General features: G+C 45.4%; 2 protein-coding genes across 4 annotated transcripts in view; both read right to left on the bottom strand.

Annotated features, from left to right (window-relative positions):
- CS (citrate synthase) overlaps window positions 1-9,363 on the bottom strand; it is a 28,895-nt gene extending 19,532 nt beyond the window's left edge. The window contains exon 1 of one of the 2 annotated variants that reach the window (XM_079937959.1): window positions 9,148-9,363. In XM_079937959.1, the coding sequence (XP_079794085.1) occupies window positions 9,148-9,189 (42 nt within the window). In that variant the 5' untranslated portion in view covers window positions 9,190-9,363. Of the gene's footprint in view, window positions 1-8,826; window positions 9,028-9,147 lie in introns of those variants that run through there. The other variant, XM_079937960.1, reaches the window with a different exon arrangement.
- A 3,712-nt stretch (window positions 9,364-13,075) lies between these two features.
- On the bottom strand, window positions 13,076-18,225 carry CNPY2 (canopy FGF signaling regulator 2). 2 transcript variants are annotated; one of them, XM_079937961.1, is made up of 6 exons: window positions 17,515-18,225; window positions 16,797-16,909; window positions 16,535-16,650; window positions 15,504-15,586; window positions 15,247-15,343; window positions 13,076-14,645 (listed from the first exon to the last, which is right to left on the bottom strand). In XM_079937961.1, exons 2-6 carry the CDS (start codon window positions 16,882-16,884, stop codon window positions 14,502-14,504), a joined length of 528 nt encoding a protein of 175 aa, XP_079794087.1. In that variant the 5' UTR covers window positions 16,885-16,909; window positions 17,515-18,225; the 3' UTR covers window positions 13,076-14,501. The 2 variants fall into 2 exon arrangements, with proteins under 2 accessions (XP_079794087.1, XP_079794088.1); XM_079937962.1 differs by having other exon boundaries at window positions 13,084-14,645; window positions 15,504-15,707; window positions 17,515-17,531.
- Between the last annotated feature and the right edge of the window lie 10 nt (window positions 18,226-18,235).

The following is an 18,235-nucleotide window of genomic DNA, read 5'->3' as shown; positions in this document are numbered from 1 at the left end:
CACAGATTCCCTATAATAGAGGCCCTATCTCCCAGAGACCACATCAGCACTCAACAGACCTTTTAATTGTGGGTAGTTTGTTGTTGTGGTTCTGTTTTGTTTTTAAAGAGGCTATAGGGAAACATACCATCATAGAGAAAAAAGAAGTTGAAATCTCTCCATAATGATCATTTTTCCACTTCTAAACCATGCTGAAGTTTCTGTAATGGCTGGCTGCTTCATTGGCAAGAGGAAGGATTATAAGAAGAATAGTTTAAAGTTAAATCTTAGGCAAAAGAAAAAAAATCTATCCAAGCTCAGCAGACAGAATGAGAGCCAGACAAAAACAGTTTTTTCCCCTTGTGAGAGAGAACTACTAGAATCAACGAGCTTCCTTCTCCTTTTACTTCATTTAAGGTAAAAAAAAAAGAAAAAAAGAAATCAGAAAGAAAAGGGTGGAAGGTCACCTAACAAGGCTGTAAGAATGAAACATCATTTAAAGGTGTCAGATAGGTCATGACTGCTGCTTAGTTATAGTCAATTCTCAGATCTTTTTATATGAATGCTACTTTAAAGGAATGGTTGGGGAAGAGGAACTTGCAACTAAACTATCACCCCACTTCCACCACCAGCAAAGTCTTAATTTCCTTTGTAGAGAGTGTCTTTGCCATTTAATGAGGCACCTCAAAAGTAATTTAAGGAGAGCTGATCTCAACTGTCCCTAACCTCCATCAGCAACACTTCTTAGCCAGATCTCCAATTTGCAAAGCAATGCTAGTTTGTGGAGAGCGTGGCTATGTAGCTATAGAATAAAGCTAGTATATTGTGTTCCTACTACATTTCTGGCTGTGTGACCCTAGCCAAGTCATTTAATCTTTCTGTGCTTCAATTTCCTTATCTGTAAAATGAGAACAATCTACCCAAAAAGAATTCAGAGTAATGATAGTAAAGATGATCCAAGATCTTGGAAAAAGAATAGAGGCACAGATCAAGAAGATACAAGAAATGTTTAACAAAGACCTAGAAAAACTAAAGAACAAATAAACAATACAATAACTGAAATAAAAAATGCACTAGAAGGAATCAGTAGCAGAATAAGTGAGACAGAAGAACGGATAAGCAAGCTGGAAGACAAAATGGTGGAAATCACTGCCGCAGAACAGAATAAAGAAAAAAGAATGAAAAGAAATGAGGACAGTCTCAGAGACCTCTGGGACAACATTAAACGCACCAACATTCGCATTATATGGGTCCCAGAAGGAGAAGGATAAGGAGAAGGAGAGAGGGAGAGAGGGAGAGAGGGAGAGAAGGAGAGAAGGGGAGAGGGGGAGAGGGGGAGAGGGGGAGAGAAAGGACCTGAGAAAATATTTGTAAAATGGGAACAGTAATAGTACCTGCTATGAGTACCTGCTATGAGAATTAATTAGGTCAATATTTACTTAAAACCATGCCTGACACACAGCAAGTGCTCTGTATTTATTATATAATAAATGTAGAAAATTAAATAGTATGGCCACTTTCTAGCATTCTTCAATGTCAAATTTAGTCATATTTTAGCTCACCCTGCAACCTAGGGAAAAAACTAAAGAAATATGAAGGATTTTAAAAGCAGCAATTCATTGATATGACCACCCAAAAGGCTACAATAGGAAAAATTCAAGTTAGGACAACTTTATCTAATGATGTAGAAGACAGAGCACAAAGCACATGCCTTGGAATTAGGAAAGGAAATTTGGGTTCTAGTCCCAGCTCCATTACTAAATAACTGAGACATCCAAAGCAAACAACTAACTACTGTTTCCCTTTTCCTCTCCACATTTAGGATAACACTCAAGCTACTTAGCTCAAAGTCTGATTCTAAGGCTCCAACAAGGACATATATGTAAAGGTACTCAAAAGCCTTGCTATTTAAAATATGAATGCCTAGCCTGCAATACAAGCATTACTTGGAGCTTGTCAGACATGCAGAATCTTGGGCCTCACCTCAGACCTACTGAATCCAAATCTCCAGTTTAACAAACTCACTAAGTGATTCCTATGAACAATAAAGTTTAAGAAACATCCATGGTTTAAAGCATTAAGCAAGGAAGCAGAAGGGTAGAATATAAAGAGCCTGGGATATGGTGTTATCAAGGGTCAAGTCCTAAATCCAGGTTCTGCCACTATCCTGCTGTGCTACCATGGCTGTATGACCTAACTTCTAGTTTCAATTTTCACACCTCTAAACTGGTAACAACAAAGCCAACTGCAGGGTAGACAAGTAGACTATATGAAATCATTTGCATGAAGGCATCTGGAACAGTGCCTTCTGTATAGCTGAGATCAATAAATATCTGTTTCTTAGAAATGTGTCGGCCTATTACCTACCAACTCATGTCACAATTTTCTCGTGGAGTTGGATTCCAGGAAAGAGGCAGTCAAGCCTGAGGAAGGGGTGAATGGATAATTCCCTCTAGCTGTAGAACAGGAAATAAAGCCCCAATTTCCTAAGGGCCTCCTGACCAAGAGAAGAGTCTCAAGGAGAGGAAACAAATTTAACTAACCATAATCCCCACCAGCAAGCAAATCTAGACAGGAGATGTTAGAGGACTGTCATACCCTAGGCTACATACCTCATTTCATCTACTCCTGGCTGCCAAGGAAAGCTGCTAAATGGCTTTGTATAGTACATCCAAGCTATACTCACAGATGCAACAGGCAGATTACAAATCTCTGAGTCATCCCTGAACTTTCACCTCCCAGCTCCTCCCCCAGTTCTGGAGGTGTGGCAGCGGGGCTTTTGGCTTCTGGTTGCATGCCACGTGTAAAGTCATCCTACTGGAACAGCACCTGTCAGGTGAATCAGGGAGTCACCTCACTCAATAGGTCAGCTCCTTCATGGGGAGAAATGGAGAGCGCTACTTCCGAAGATAAGGGCCTGGCTCACAATGTCTGACAGCCAGGATTCTCTACAGGATGGGGGTATCGCAATCACTAAAAGGATTTTCAAACCTCATATGCTGCCACCCCTTGCAATAACTCTTTTAGTGAGCTGGCTATTATTGATAGAAATGGGCTGTAGCTCTCAAATGTGCTATGCTAGGATGGAAAAATATAATTAAAGGAACCTCTATCTTAAAGGGCCAAGGGAGGAAAAGGACAAATAATACATGCAGGAAATTCTGCCAAAGACTTGCTTATAATACTTAGGGTATTTCTGGAATAGGGTATTGGCGAAATCACTTAACAAAAATCAATTAAAACTACTCCCTTCTCGGGACTTCCCTGGTGGTCCAGTAGTTAAGAATCTGCCTTCCAAAGCAGGGGACGCGGGTTCAATCCCTGGTCGGGGAACTAAGATCCCACATGCCACAGGGCAACTAAACCCTTGTGCTGCAACTACTGAGCCCGTGTGCTCTGGAGCCTGCGCACCCCAACTAGAGAGCCAAACTAGAGAGAAGCCCACGCACCGCAACTACTGAGCCTACGCACTGTGGAGCCCATAGAGAAGCCCAAGCGCTGCAAGGAAGACCCAGCGCAGCCCAAAAAAACAAAAACAAAAACAAACTACTCCCTTCTCCCCCAAATTCTGGGAACAGTAGAATACCATTTGGATAAGCACTTACTCAATAATGTGGTTATTTCTCTTATTCCTCCTAGCCTATTATCATCATCGATCCACATCTAGGACCCTTACTCTACATGGGAAAAGCCAAATTTCCTTTGATTCCCTAACCTAGGCACATTCAGAACATATCCTGCCACATATCCAGGAGCTCCAACAAACTTGTGAGATTACAAACTACTGTGTATAAAATTAATAGGCTACAAGGATATATTGTACAGCACAGGGAATATAGCCAATACATTATAATAGCTATAAATGGAGTATAATCTAAAAAATGTTGAATCACTACGTTGTATACCTGAAACTAATATAATATTGTAAATCAACTATACCTCAATTTAAAAATTTAAAAAAAAAACTTGTGAGGGCTTCCCTGGTGGCGCAGTGGTTGAGAGTCCGCCTGCCAATGCAGGGGACGCGGGTTTGTGCCCCGGTCCGGGAAGATCCCACATGCCGCGGAGCGGCTGGGCCCGTGAGCCATGGCTGCTGAGCCCGGGCGTCCGGAGCCTGTGCTCCGCAACGGGAGAGGCCACAACAGTGAGAGGCCCGCGTACTGCCAAAACAAAAAAAACCAACCAAAAAAAACCAAAAAAACTTGTGAGAGATGCTCCTGATTTTATTAGAGCCTTGTCCTTCATCAATAAAAGATCAGAGCTTGCCAAGCCAGAACTGGCTTAGTTGATGAAGCAAATATAATTCACTAATAACTGTAGGAAAAATCTTGTGCTACAAAGGCTTCCAATGCAGAAGAAACAACTTGCATTAAGTGAAAAAGAACACACATAGGACAAAGGCTCCTCTCTCCCCAGAACCAGGTCAGAGAACTAAAGCCATTTAACATCTGTGTTTCACAATGGTGATATTGGAAGTCTGCCTGCACTACTTGGTCAGGCCACTTAATAGCCTGAGCAATCTTCAGATTTCATACTGTGATGCCCTTCATACTCACAAGAGTTTCCTTAATAATTCTGCCGAACTCTCATTGTCTAACAGACCCTTTGCTAAAGGTTCGCTGATTATTCAGTGAAGAAGACGGGAAAGGACACCAATTCAGACTCAGAAAAGAATCGAGTCCTAATTTTCCTTTCAGAGAAATTCTTACTGTTCTTTAACAAGTAGTTGCTGAACATCTACTTATTATGTGCACACTAAGCATACACTACTGAATAAAGTATATAGGATCTGTCACTGTACTACTTTTTCAGGAACTAGAAACTGTTCCCTCACTTCTACTAGTTCTTACAATGCTTTGTTTCAGGGATTTACAAGAAACTTTTCCTCAGGCATTTGAAAAAAAGGCCTAGGAAGACAAACCCAGAGAAATAGTCTAAATCAGACTATTTCTTAGAATAGTTATTTCTGAAGTCATTTAAAATAATCACTAAAAAAAAAAAAAAAGTCAAAACACTCAAAGCTTCATATATACATTAAACACAGTTGGCCCAACTGGAGGGGATCACCAAGCAGTCAAATGAGACACTTGAAAAAATACAAGTTTCCAGATCCATCCCACCTTTGCTGAATCAGAATCTGAAGGTAGGATTCATGAATGTGCAATGTGAAGAAGCACCTCAGGTGATGACCGCCCACTGTGAACTTACTTACGGAGCTTTTTTTTTTTTTTTTTGCGGTACGTGGGCCTCTCACTGCTGCGGCCTCTCCTGTTGCGGAGCACAGGCTCCGGACGCACAGCCTCAGTGGCCATGTCACGGGCCCAGACGCTCCGCGGCATGTGGGCTCTTCCCGGACCAGGGCACGAACCTGTGTCCCCTGCATCGGCAGGCAGACTCTCAACCACTGTGCCACCAGGGAAGCCCGTAGCTTTTTAAATGATAACATGTTAAGGACTTCCCTGGGGCGCAGTGGTTAAGAATCTGCCTGCCAATGCAGGAGACACAGGTTCGAGCCCTGGTCCAGGAAGATCCCACATGTTGTAGAGCAACTCAGCCCGTGTGCCACAACTACTGAGCCCATGTGCTGCAACTACTGAAGCCCGCATACCTAGAGGCCATGCTCTGCAACAAGAGAAGCCCACACACCACAACAAAGAGTAGCCCCCTCCTGCTGCAACTAGAGAAAGCCCACGTGCAGCAACGAAGACGCAATGCAGCCAAAAATAAATAAATAAAATTAATTTAAAAAAATGATAACATGTTAAAAGAAATATAGGAACTTAGGCAAGTTGAGCGAGAACTGAAAGACAGTCAGATCCTAAGAGCCATTGCTAAAGCTGCCTCACTACTGTTTTTAATTTCACTCAAATCCTATTCAACTCTATCACATAGGGCACTGAAAAGAGGGCAGAAGGAATTACTCTGTGGCTTTAGGGAGATCCACCAAGTCTGGTTTCCTGCCTTCTGCCCACTTGCACTCTAAGAACTAGGAATGCCAGCCTTCCCTTCTCTGATTATCCACTTCACCACGGCTCACCTCAATGCCTCCCCACACCCATGCATTCACCTGCTACCAATCTAAAGACCACTAGGAAGAACAAATGCAATCATACCACCATTAGCACATGATGAGGATTTATTCTCCATTTTTCATCTTTGGTCCATCTAGTAAGCGTCAAGGAATTGCCATTACTTTGGGTAGGCTGATAATCAAAATGAAGGCAAAGAGATTTGAGTGCTTGCCCTTAGAAGTTTGGGGCTTTAAGCCTAACTAACATTTCACAGGACAAAACTGACTCAGTTTTGTAGAACCCAATTTCAGACTAGGATTTATACAAGAGATGTGCAGTGGTGTACGTCTGCTGTAGAGGAATCACGGGTATTAAGAGTCTTGAGAAAGTCTAGGAATAATCTAGAAACATTTCTGGATTGATTTACGCAAAGTTATCAAACATCCTAGCTTGGAGGAGCAATTCTCAATGACACAAGAAGCAACTAGGGTTGGTTAAGTCACTTTGGCATGAATCCAAAAGTTAACTGGTGGCCCTACTCTAATTCCCAACCCAGATCACCTATGAAAAGACAGTATTTACAGCACAAAGCTAAGGCACCCACAGCTAATACCATTGCTTAGTAGAAATTCATTCAGGTAAACAAGAAGTCAAAATAATCTCAAGGCTCTGAAACAGGTGGTCTCTCCAACTCAGGTGTTCATTAAATTACCTGACAGTGGGGCTTCCCTGGTGGCGCAGAGGTTGAGAATCTGCCTGCTAATGCAGGGGACACGGGTTCGAGCCCTGGTCTGGGAAGATCCCACATGCCGCGGAGCGACTAGGCCTGTGAGCCACAACTACTGAGCCTGTGCGTCTGGAGCCTGTGCTCCGCAACAAGAGAGGCCACGACAGTGAGAGGCCCGCGCACCGTGATGAAGAGCGGCCCCCGCTTGCCACAACCAGAGAAAGCCAACACAGCCAAAAATAAAAATAAATAAATTAAAAAGAAGGCTCAACATTAAAAAAAAAAATCATTAAAAAATTACCTGACAGTGGGAAGGAACAACAGTGGAACAACAGAACAATGACTAGTATGTGTCTCTTGGCAAGGTCAAAAAAATTTCTCAGAAAAGCGAACTACACCTGACCTTGAGAATCACAGTAGCAGGCTAGAAGACTATTTTTGCCTTCTAAAGCCTACCTTACTAGCAAAAGTAAAATTGAGTACTGCAGACTAATCTGGAAAGCTCAGGCAGGTGCTAGCAATGCTGACAAACTGAAAGGCTTCTTGGTATCCTAGCTGTTAACTGCTTAGATCTCAGAAAGTTTCTACTCCTCAATCTGATAGGCTTTATTAGTTTTAAGGGTCGAAAGCCTTCTAATGGCTTCCAATATACAGGTTTTTGGGATCCTCAGGTCCGTCTCTAACAGGAAAGTAAACAAAACAGTAATGATCACTACAGTTAGGTAGCCCTGTCAACCCAAAAGCTTTCTTTTCTTTTCTTTTCTTTTTTTTTTTTGCGGTACGCGGGCCTCTCACTGTTGTGGCCTCTCCCGTTGCGGGGCCTGCAGGCTCTGTGGCCATGGCTCACGGGCGCAGCCGCTCCGCAGCATGTGGGATCTTCCCAGACTGGGGCACGAACCTGTGTCCCCTACATCGGCAGGCGGACTCTCAACCACTGCGCCACCAGGGAAGCCCAACCCAAAAGCTTTCTGAGTTTCCTCAGAGGTTTAAGAGGCAAAATAAATTCGAACGTAAATTCTAAAGGCTTTTTCAAACTGTAGGGTTAGATTATCTGGTCTGGGTTAGCAGCTCTGGAATGAGCTAATTATAGTGTCCCCTATTCTGCCAAAACACTATCTAGAACTTGCTTCATTTCCCAAGAGGCTTCCTTACCCTGGTCTCTGGCAGCGGAAGAAACTACCGTCAGGTAAGACAAGTATCTCCCAAATGATCAGCCTCCACCTTGCTGCTGAGTACCTGGAAGAACCTGTAAATCCTACATGCTTCACCTTATCACCAACCATGCAAGATAACACAGTAAGCCAAAACAATTCTAAGGTTTCCCTTCCTCCCCTCAGGTGCTGGCAACTTTAATCTGTCTGCAGAAGAGAAAGTATAAGTTCTTTGCAGGAGTCAAGGTCACTTGTGGGACTGTCCCTGCTTGGATTAGAAGGCTGGGACTCCCTCAGCACACCAGTTTCTCTGTTTAAAGAGCCAAGTTGCCCAGAGACAAAAGTAATTTTGGCAATATGAAATTGAAAGCACCATTACCTGCAACAATATTCCTGATTCCAACGGCAACAAAAGTCAAGTAAGGGGCCCCAAAGAATAAGAGGAATCTTTCCTGGGTAGAGCAGACTTAAGAGCAACAGCAAAACCTGAGTGAGCAAGTAGTAGGACCGGTCATGTAACCTTGGAATTACTATTTCCTGCCCAATATCTTCACTTGCCAGCCTGCAGTTTGGGGGAAAAACCTTTCTGTTTTTTTCTCCAATCATATGTGATAATCATGCAGAAGCTTTCACACAAGCGCTCCACCCAACCCAAGCTCCTCCTATATAAAGAGTAAGTGCAACAGTCCCAAGGACAAAGAGGACCCGAGTAGCATTCCTCTAGCAGGAACTGCTATGCTTGGTCACTAAAGGCTTAAATAACTGGGTTGGAGAAATGGAAATGGAAGCAGGAAGTTCAAAAACTGACAAGGCCCTCTCTACAAAGCAGAAGCCGAAATTAGCCAAGGCTCCAGCTCTGGCCCAGGGGTAGAGTGAGCACACCTGCTCACCCCTGCCACTTCTCTTACCCCGCCCCTTCCTCCAAACAGGCTCTTTCCCTAACTCCAACGGAACACACCTGTGTTCTCCACTCCTTTTTCCAAGGCCAAGCATCCCCGCCTCTTCCACCCCAGACAGGCAGGGTGACAGCTGGGTCCGGCCTTCCCACCGGCCCAAGAACGCAGGCCGGGGCGTGCAGAGCTCAACACCCCCAGGGGCCGGTAGGCAGTGAAGCACGTGACCCTGTGAGCGCCACGCAGGGCTGGCGGCCAGCCAAGCGCAAGGCCCCTTTAAGATGCGCTGGGGTGCGCCTGGGTAGGGGAGGGAGACCCCGGCGCTAGTGGGCCTGCAGTCGCCTCAGCCCCACCCTGGGACGGCGCGCTCTCTCCTAGTTGCTCACCTTAGCTCCGAAGAGCCGGGCGGCCGCAGTGAGTAAAGCCATGGTGGGCGAACTCGGGGATCTGACGGGGAGGGAAGGAGGGAAGAGAACTGCGGTAGGAACGGGAGCCGCCGCCGCCGCCGCACCAGAGGCCGCGCCGACGAGGGGAACAAGGTTGAAAGGAGGCGGCTGAGGGAAAGGGTAAACGAGCCGGCGGCGGCGCCCAGCCCGGGGTCCTCAGTGAGGCTCCGCCTACCGCCCGGAACCCGCTCCCGCCCCCTCTCAAGGGATTCGCCCCGGGCTCAGCCATTGGTCCAGTGTGCATGGGGGGGCGGGCCCTAAGACGTTGACAGCAGTTGTGGCTGGGAGGATTGGACCGTCCGGGGTAAGCTAATTAACGGTGGATGGGCGGGGGAAGCGTGTAGGTGGTTAAGTATGTGCCTGAGAACTCAGTTAACTTACTTCGGCTTTTCCCCTTATCCTTAACACCTTTGAGGTTAATTGTGAGGTGGCTATCAGAGAAAAAGCCCCAAGGACTTCGACCTTTGAAGGTCCTCGGAAGCCAACCCCTTAATACACTATCACGACAACTGATCCTAATCCCTTGGTGTGCTTTCTTGAACGTCTTTGGTCAATGACTTAATGGCCATAGAGGTGACACCATGTGGACACAGGCTATGATGCCCGAGTTAGCTACTTGGTGGAAATCATTTGAGGTAAGCCATGGTATTATAGATACCAACAGACCCAGAATGTGGAGAAGGAAAGCAAAGGCAGGAGCCTGAATATCCAGTGGTCTTTGCCAGCTGTCAGTTCTGTGACTAATGCCAGGAAACCCGTCTCACAAACGCCCCCTTAATATGAAGCTTTCCAGTGCAGTCCAGAGCCTCTGGGTCCTGGGTATTAGTCTCACTGCCACTCCAGTCACATAGCCCCACACAAACGGTCCACCCCACATCTAGCCAAAATATCAGGAGCTGCAGACCAACCCCTCATCCAAAATCACCTCCCTTTTTGTCACATCACTCCCGTCACTCCCATAGGGCCTCTGGACCTTTATACCTGCTTGGCTATATTCAATACACTCTTATCCTCTGCTCCCCAGAGACCATTAAATGAACCATGGCACTGAAGTGATCTACATCATTCTTGACTCATTCTTTTGGGTAGACAAGAACTTAGGACCTTTCTACCTTGCTAAGATATCATTGTCATTGACCCAAGGGCAGAGAGGAATGACCCAAGGCCCAAGTGGACAGCCCTTTTATCTCCTCACATAGAAGTAACAAAGTTCAGAGGTCTCAGTACCATCTAAGCCGGGTTTAGACAGATCCTGTTTATAAAGAACCTAGTTTATAGCTTGGACTTGGAAAAAGAGAAAGAAACATGCCGTTTTCTCTTCCGGGGTTTCCTTATACTCAGCTTTACACCTACCAACCAATGCTTCTCTGGCTTGGGGATCAGATGGGTAGATCTTAGAAACTTCATAAAGAGAAGCCAAGCAGTGCCCCAGGGGAGCACTGACCTCAGCTATCTCCTCGGTGACTTCAAAGCTCCACTGATCAATATTTGCTCCCAATTTAGCATCTCACAGAGGATTTCCTCCTAACCCTAGAATAGTCTGACCTGGTTTCTTCTCTCTGGTTAATTATCCACAGAGACTAGCCCGCAGGCCAGAGGACTGAGCTCCAGTGCCCCAAGTGGCAGGAGGCATTCTCAGGGTGAGGCTACCAAAGGGATAATTACGGAGTGGCCATAAGGGTAACCTATTTTGGAGCTCTAGTGATTGGAGGAAGGGTGGGGAACAATAATGCTCACAGTGTCCTGGAGCCTAGTGTCCTGAGGACTTTATGGACTTATTTTGAAGTTGTTCAGTCCTGACATCCACTGCTATAAGGCCAATGGGAAAGCCCAGGACTCAAAGGGACTAAATGGTATCTCCCAGGAGCTGGCTTAGAGCCTTTCTCTGAACATGGTTGGGACCTGGGGAGATGGGAAGAAAGTTAAGGGAGAAGGATTAGCATGAATAAAGGAGCCAAGCGAACTCTAGGTCCAAATACAACTAAGTGCCTGAGAACTGGAGGGGACAAGGGAGAGAAGGGTGAGCATCGAGGTCATCTTGACGTTTGGAATGACCTCTTTAAAATGGACAGAGGCAATGGTGCCCCCTGGTGGCCAAGGATAAGTGGGAGAATGCAGATGGAACTTAAACTCTTATCAGTAAACCAAACTCCTTTTTTTAATGGGTAGCAGCTAAAATTTATTAAGTACTTCCTATTTCCAGAAACTATCTAAATGTGGTACATGCATTACCTTAATTAATCCTCACAACTCTAAGGGATGTAGGTAATGGTAGTAGCTTTACAGAGGAGGAAACCAAGGTTTAGATAAAGTATCCTACTCAGGACCATAGCTTGTAATTGGCGTTGCTAGAATTCAGACCTAGGTTGGCCTCACTCCAGAAGCTGTATTTTAACTACTAAGCTGTATTGTTTATATGGTGCTGACTGTAAATTATCAGCTGCAACTCAGGAAGGAGACTTTGAGTCATTGTTAACAGTCTCTTGGGCACATTAGCTCAGTGTGTTGCTATATTTAAAGATATTTTAAAAGATAAGGAACTATAGGGAATTCCCTGGTGGTCCAGTGGTTAGGACTCCTCGCTTCCAATGCAGGGGGCATGTGTTCAATCCTTGATCTGGGAACTAAGATCCTGCAAGCCGTGGGGTGCAGCCAAAAAAAAAAAAAAAGATACCTGAAATACATGATAAATGACGACCTTCCCAGAATACAGGTAAGGAGAGACAAACATTTAGCACCTAAAAAGACCAGGGGGATAGAATGGGCTTCTTACAAGGAATAATCAGGCTGGGAAAATGGCTGAAAAGAGGATATAGTGCTTTTTCACTGTAGATTATTAGACTCAGAGGGCATGTGTTCAAACTTGAAGGTAGTTTTCAAACAAATAAAAGAAGTAGTACTTTACAGAGCCACTGGGGACCACATGGAGACTCCATCGGCCTAGGGATAAGATGATTGCTAGGGCTGAAGCTTTGGCTCTCCCACCCCTCTTTGAGCTTGGTTTCTTCCTCTGCAAATGGGAGTAACATCTAGTATTTGTTAGAGCTGTAAAGATTAAATAAGTGTGTGTATGCGCTTGTTATATGAGTATTTAACATATACTAGTTCTTTTTCCCTTGCTATTCATCTCTGTCTTATATTTAAAGGAATCTTGTTCTTGCTCGGAGTCCTTTCCACAGCAAAAACACATCCTCTAAAACTTATCTTTAAGGACTAGATTTTCACATAATACATTTTCCTAGTCACACCTGGATCTCATTTAACACTGTCTTTGGGAATTCCCTGGCGGTCCAGTGGTTAGGACTCTGCACTTTCACTGCCAAGGGCCCGGCGTTGGTTGGGGAACTAAGATCCCATAAGCCTTGTGGTGTGGCAAACAAACAAACAAACAAAAAAAAAACACTGTCACACTGTCTTCGGGAATATTTCTTTAAAAGCTAACATTTTTCTGATAAACTCATTTACGAGGTATCTAAAATTTAAGGTGTAAACAGATATGCAGGGTTGAGTATATGCTCTACCGAATACTAGGCTAGAATAATTTTAGTAGCCTCCAGAAAGGTTCAGATAAATTCATGGATTCCTTGTGCTAACCTATGACATGAATTAAGAGATATGCAAAGTATATCCTCCTGAGGATCAAGTCAAGGATGATAATGTCCACTCTTCCCTATGTAAGACACATGCCTGTGTCCCAATGGCAAAGACTCTTGGGCTGGAGAATTAACGGCTGTTCTCCAGCCGATGACAAACTAGTGAGGAACATCACAAGTAACTTGTTACTGATTAACATTAAATTTGTTTTATTTATTAAAACTTGCAAATAACTTGCTTTTTTGTAAATTACAACAGCTTCAAGTTCCCTATAAGAGTACTCTCACTTACATTTCTGATAAGCTTTCTGGTGGAAGAGTAAGAACTTACAGACACCAAGCAGCAATAGACAGAATCCTGGGTATACTCATAGGGGAATGAAGCAAGTGAACATCATTCACGTGCATCACAGAAGAAATAAAGCTTAGTAACAGCTGGTCTGGAAAACTGATTTGACAGGATACAGCATTTCTTATGACTGACAAGAGAAGAAGGAATTAGCACTAGACCCTGAATTTAGTTGTCAACTAATATCAGGGTGCTTGCTCTGAGCTAGTTAATTGTTAGATTTCATAGGGATTTGTGGTACAAGAAAGCTTTGTTGAACACATTCATTCCATGTGCCAGGCTTAGTGTAAGGTATTAAGAGAAAAAGAAGACGTAAAACAGAAGCTACTTCACAGCTATATTAGATCAGATTGACACTTGGGAACATTAGCTTATAGATCCAGTTTTGCCACTACATACAGAACTTGAGAACCTGTGGTTTCTCTGGGCCTTGGTTTCTTTATCTGTAAAATCAGTTACTTCATCTACAAAGGTGAACTAGATGACTTCCAAGGGCCTTTAGATTCTAAAGTGCTGAAAGTCTTTGAAATGTAATAAACCTGAATAACGGGTGTTCTCTCCCTGAGGCATTCCTGGGACAAATGTTCCATTCCAAACCCTGAGACAGCCACACCTCAGGATTAGGGTGTTTAAGAATCTCCTCAAAGAAGGTATCCTTTATATTTTTACCCCTATGCCCCAGTACAGAATCTCTACACACAGAAAATGGGGACACACTTATGGTCCACATTGACAATGGCTAGTGATAGAGATGATAAAGGTATACTTTACTGTTGCTTTGGCATCAAATCTGAAAGCTTAGACCAGCAAGCAAGGCCTTTCCTTTAATAACATTCCTTACCTCACTTCTCCCTATCTGATAAAGCCCTTACTTTTCAGCTGAGCTGATCACATCCATTTGCCCTTTCCTGTATGCTCTTGCCGATCCCTCCATCTGGAAGGGTAGGGAGGGTAGAAAAATCCATTTCCTTCAGGACTGAGCTCTATCTTACTTTATGTTTCATCAGTATGAATACAAGTAATTTCTAGAATCCTATATTACCATACACTTATTCATGTTCCCTAGCTTATTCATAGAGGTTCCTCTTCTCACTATAATTAGACTCTAAACACATCATATTGAATAACCACGGAATAAATGCTTATCTAGTTTGTGAGTCCAGCAGGAATCTCAGATAACAAAAGAATGAAAGCTTCAGGCTCCTCCTACTTTAGCGCTATACCATTCCCAAAGCTCTTCCTTCCCTTCCCTTTTCTTTCCTGTCTGGAATCTCCTATTTTCAAGCCTAATTTAAGGGCCAATTCTGGGCATGAAAAGACAACACGGTTCATACTTTTGGTTTCATATTTTTTCAGTTCATTTCAGTAAAAACATAATATAAAAGGCATTGCCACCCTCTCCCCTCCTGGGGGTGATCCATCAAGCTTGTCAGTCTGGGCCGCTCCAGTGGTTCATAGCTCATCATGCGATATGTGCAGGGCATGGTCACATAGATCTGCAAATAGCACATGACAGTTTCAAAGAAAATGCCACTCTCATACTGATATATGCCACTATCAAGAAAATATCCCAAAACAAACTGACACACACACTGACCACCACTTTTCAGAGCATATGCTTTTTCTTTCCAAGATTTTTTGATGTGGACCATTTTTTTAAAGTCTTTATTGAATTTGTTACAATATTGTTTCTGTTTCATGTTTTGGTTCTTTGGCCCTGAGGCATGTGGGAATCTTCGCTCCCTGACCAGGGATCGAACCCGCACCCCCTGCACTGGAAGATGAAGTCTTAACCACTGGACCGCCAGGGAAGTCCCCAGAGCATATGCTTTTAAATGACAAAACATTCCCACCGTCCTCTCACCAGTGTCTCACTCAGGTGAGGGAGCCACAAATTCTGAAAGCCAACGGGAAAAGAATGGAGAGGAACAACCCAAGTCCCTAAGCCTAAGTAATGGAAGCCAACTCTTGAGCTAACATCAGAGGTTGGAGGAGGGGGTACTAGGGGGGTGTTGGAGGAGCAGGGGTGGGACACACACTAGAGAATGTGGGTTCCACAGGGATGTGAGGACAGGAGGTAAAGTGGGAATAGCTTACCTGTTCGCTTACTACAGAGTTTGTCTTTAACATTGTCAGCCTCTCGGGAAAAGAATTCAATGAGTTCATCCTCGTATTCCTCCACAATGCTCTCACACTGTCAACCCAAGGGAGAAAGGAGTGAGAGAAGACAGCAAGGGAAGCCTCTGGTCTCCACCTCCAGAGAGGAGGACAAGGACATTCATCCAACTTTCCACTTGGGCTCTCCAATAATTCCCCTAGTTTCCAAGAACTGGCTACCCACTCCCATAGCTCACCGCGAACTTGAGGGTGCCACTGATGTCTGAATCAATTCGGATCCCCTGTTGGTCCAGTTCATTGGATTCTCCATTCCGGCCCACTACACGTACATAGTTCTTGCGGTGGGTGGAAGGGTCAATCTGTTCCCCATACTCCTTCATCCGGTCGCATACCTCCTCTAGCAGCTCTGTGAGGTGGGCCTCTGAGCGAGCATAAGGCACCTAGAAATGTCCTCAGCCTTGGGTCATATTTTTCTACCTCTGTACATTAGTAATTTATATCCTTACTTTTCCTTCCAAATCTAGCTCAACCAACCTATTCTAAAAAGCCTTCCCTAATTTAAAAACAGTATGATTTGTGTAGTTCCAAAGTCCTTTCAAATATGTGATCTTATTTACCTCATTATACAAACCTAAAAAATAAAATAGGTGTCATTAGCTCCAAATTATAAATAAACAACCTCTTTGATTAACCTTAGTCAACTATGTGTTCTCTTCCTTTGAATTCTTTTAATTCTTATGGCTGTAAGGTAATGATTTTCTTTTTTGTATTAAAATGAGGCTAATACCTGCCCTTAATAGGAGGAGAGCATTAGAGAGGCAGTATGGGCTTTGAAGATAACTATTAAAGCATTTCACAAGCATCATAACCTTAACATCTCCCAAATGCCCACAGGGTACAGCTTTCTGTGTTATGTTTCCACCTGAAATAAATTTCCTAAATGTAAGGCTAAGACCTATTTTTTTCGAATGAATGTTTGTTTGTATACCATACTGCCATAGTGAAAACACAAGTCACGTGGATTAAGGATGTGGAGAAGGGGGCTGATCAAGGTTCCCTGTCTGCTAATGACTTCTACAACAGAAAGTATTAGGGTTTGGAGCCAAGGAAGCAAATGCATAGGGTATAAGCCTCCAGCCTCTTCCAAATAAGACAGCCCAATCTTTTAGATACCTATGTGGGTCAATGTTTTCTACATTCCTATTAAACTAAGGTCCTTCTTAATTAGTTAGAGTGAGCTATTTTATTTGGGGGAACAGTCAGTTACCTCCACCACTGACTGGCTGCCATCTGGATTGATTCGGAAAGAGCCCATCTGAATGGTCTTCTTGGGATCCACCTGGGCAATTTCCCACTCTAGTTCATCCACCAGAGCCCTGCAAGCTGGTGCAAGGGGGGGCAGGGGGTGGGGAGAGAAAGGAATCAACCCAGGGACTTCCACTCATCCTTCTCCCAGGCCTTGGATCCCATGCCCTCCAAGGCTCTATCTTCCCCACCCACTCTTCCTCCCGTTTCTTTTGTGCCTTTACCTCCACAGTGTAGATCCTGGCTCCTCCGGGCCCAGACAGCTCCCAGCAGGGCCCCCAGAAGCAGGGCCAGCAAACCCCAGCCCTTCATCTTTAGCGCAATGGGGTTGCTCCACCTGGGTTTGGATTGGAATAAAGCATAGGTGTGAGGAGCCAGCTCCATTCTCCCCTGCACCTCGCCCCCCACCCCCACCCCCGCCCAATCCTTCATCCCAAGGCCTACAAAGGCCTCAGTGTGATCTGGCTCTACTTTCCAGGAAATGGCCCGGACACAAAGGGGCTCCTCTGTTCCGGCGCTCGAGGCTCCGGACGCTCCGGGGCGGTGGGTGAGAGCGCTGAGCTCGGAACGTGGGGCTTAGCCCCAGACACTACGTCGACAGGTGAGGCCTTGGATGTTGGTACTTAAGCGTCCGCTGCCTAGGATTCACAGGGCTATGTGGCAGCCATGGGTTGGTGGCTAGGATTAAGCAAGGACGACAGGCACAGAGGAGCTGCTGGCAAGGAGAGTAGCTGATTCTGGCCAGGAGGTGGCGAGGTGGCTGGCTGACAAGAGGAGCACCCGATAACTAGGGCCTATTTGGACCCAGCACCGAGACTGCTGCATCCCCACCTCCAGCCTATAAGCTATTCCCCGTGCGGGCCAGCCCCCTTTCTAATAACCCCACCACTGCCTTCTATCCAGTGCAACCCCGACCCTCAGTGCCACTCGCATCCGTCCCACCTCTGCTCCCAGGGCCGCCGCCGTGGCCCAGGCGCTGGAAGACAGCCGGACTCTCACTTTAGCTCCCGACCCTAGCACCTGGCTGCGGGAAAGCGGGGCTGTCCAGGCTTCTCCAGAGCGCTCCTGCGCTTTCCAGACACGGGGTGCCCCGGCGACTGCCTGAGCCAGCACCTCGAGCCCTAAGTGGACGCCTAAGCAGGTCTCAGATGCGCTACGGTACGAGTCCCACACTAGAGACCGACCCCAAACCCGCCCCTCCAAACTCTCGCGCGAACAGGCAGCGTAGGAGCGGCTCCCAGGCGGCAAGGACCCCGGTGGATCGCAGGACCCAGACTTGCGTGGCGAGCAGCTCCACGTGACCACCGGGGGCGGTCAGCCGAAGAATAGGAGTGGCTTGAAGCAGAGTCAGAACCTGACGTGGTGCACGGAGGCAGTCAGGCTCGCGCGTGCCAATCTAGGTGGGCTCGGACCTTCAAAAAGAAAGGTGTGCCGCTAGCCAGTGAGAAGCCCTGGTTTCAATACCCAGAAAACTACATCCCCCAGGAAGCACTGCGGCACCACACAGATTCTTTATTAGTAGCTACAGATTTTAAGATGTCCTGGGACCTGTAGTTTGTCAGTTTCTCCAGCTCCCCTTTTACACGTAACAGGGAAACCATACTGTACGTCTTAAAAGAACCCGACCTTAGGGTTCTAGGCAGCCACAGCAAAGACCTAACAC

This window comes from Stenella coeruleoalba (assembly GCF_951394435.1).
Source record: "Stenella coeruleoalba genome assembly, chromosome: 11".
In the NCBI taxonomy this organism is placed as follows: Eukaryota; Metazoa; Chordata; class Mammalia; order Artiodactyla; family Delphinidae; genus Stenella; species Stenella coeruleoalba.
This window is presented reverse-complemented; position numbering and strand designations above follow the sequence as displayed.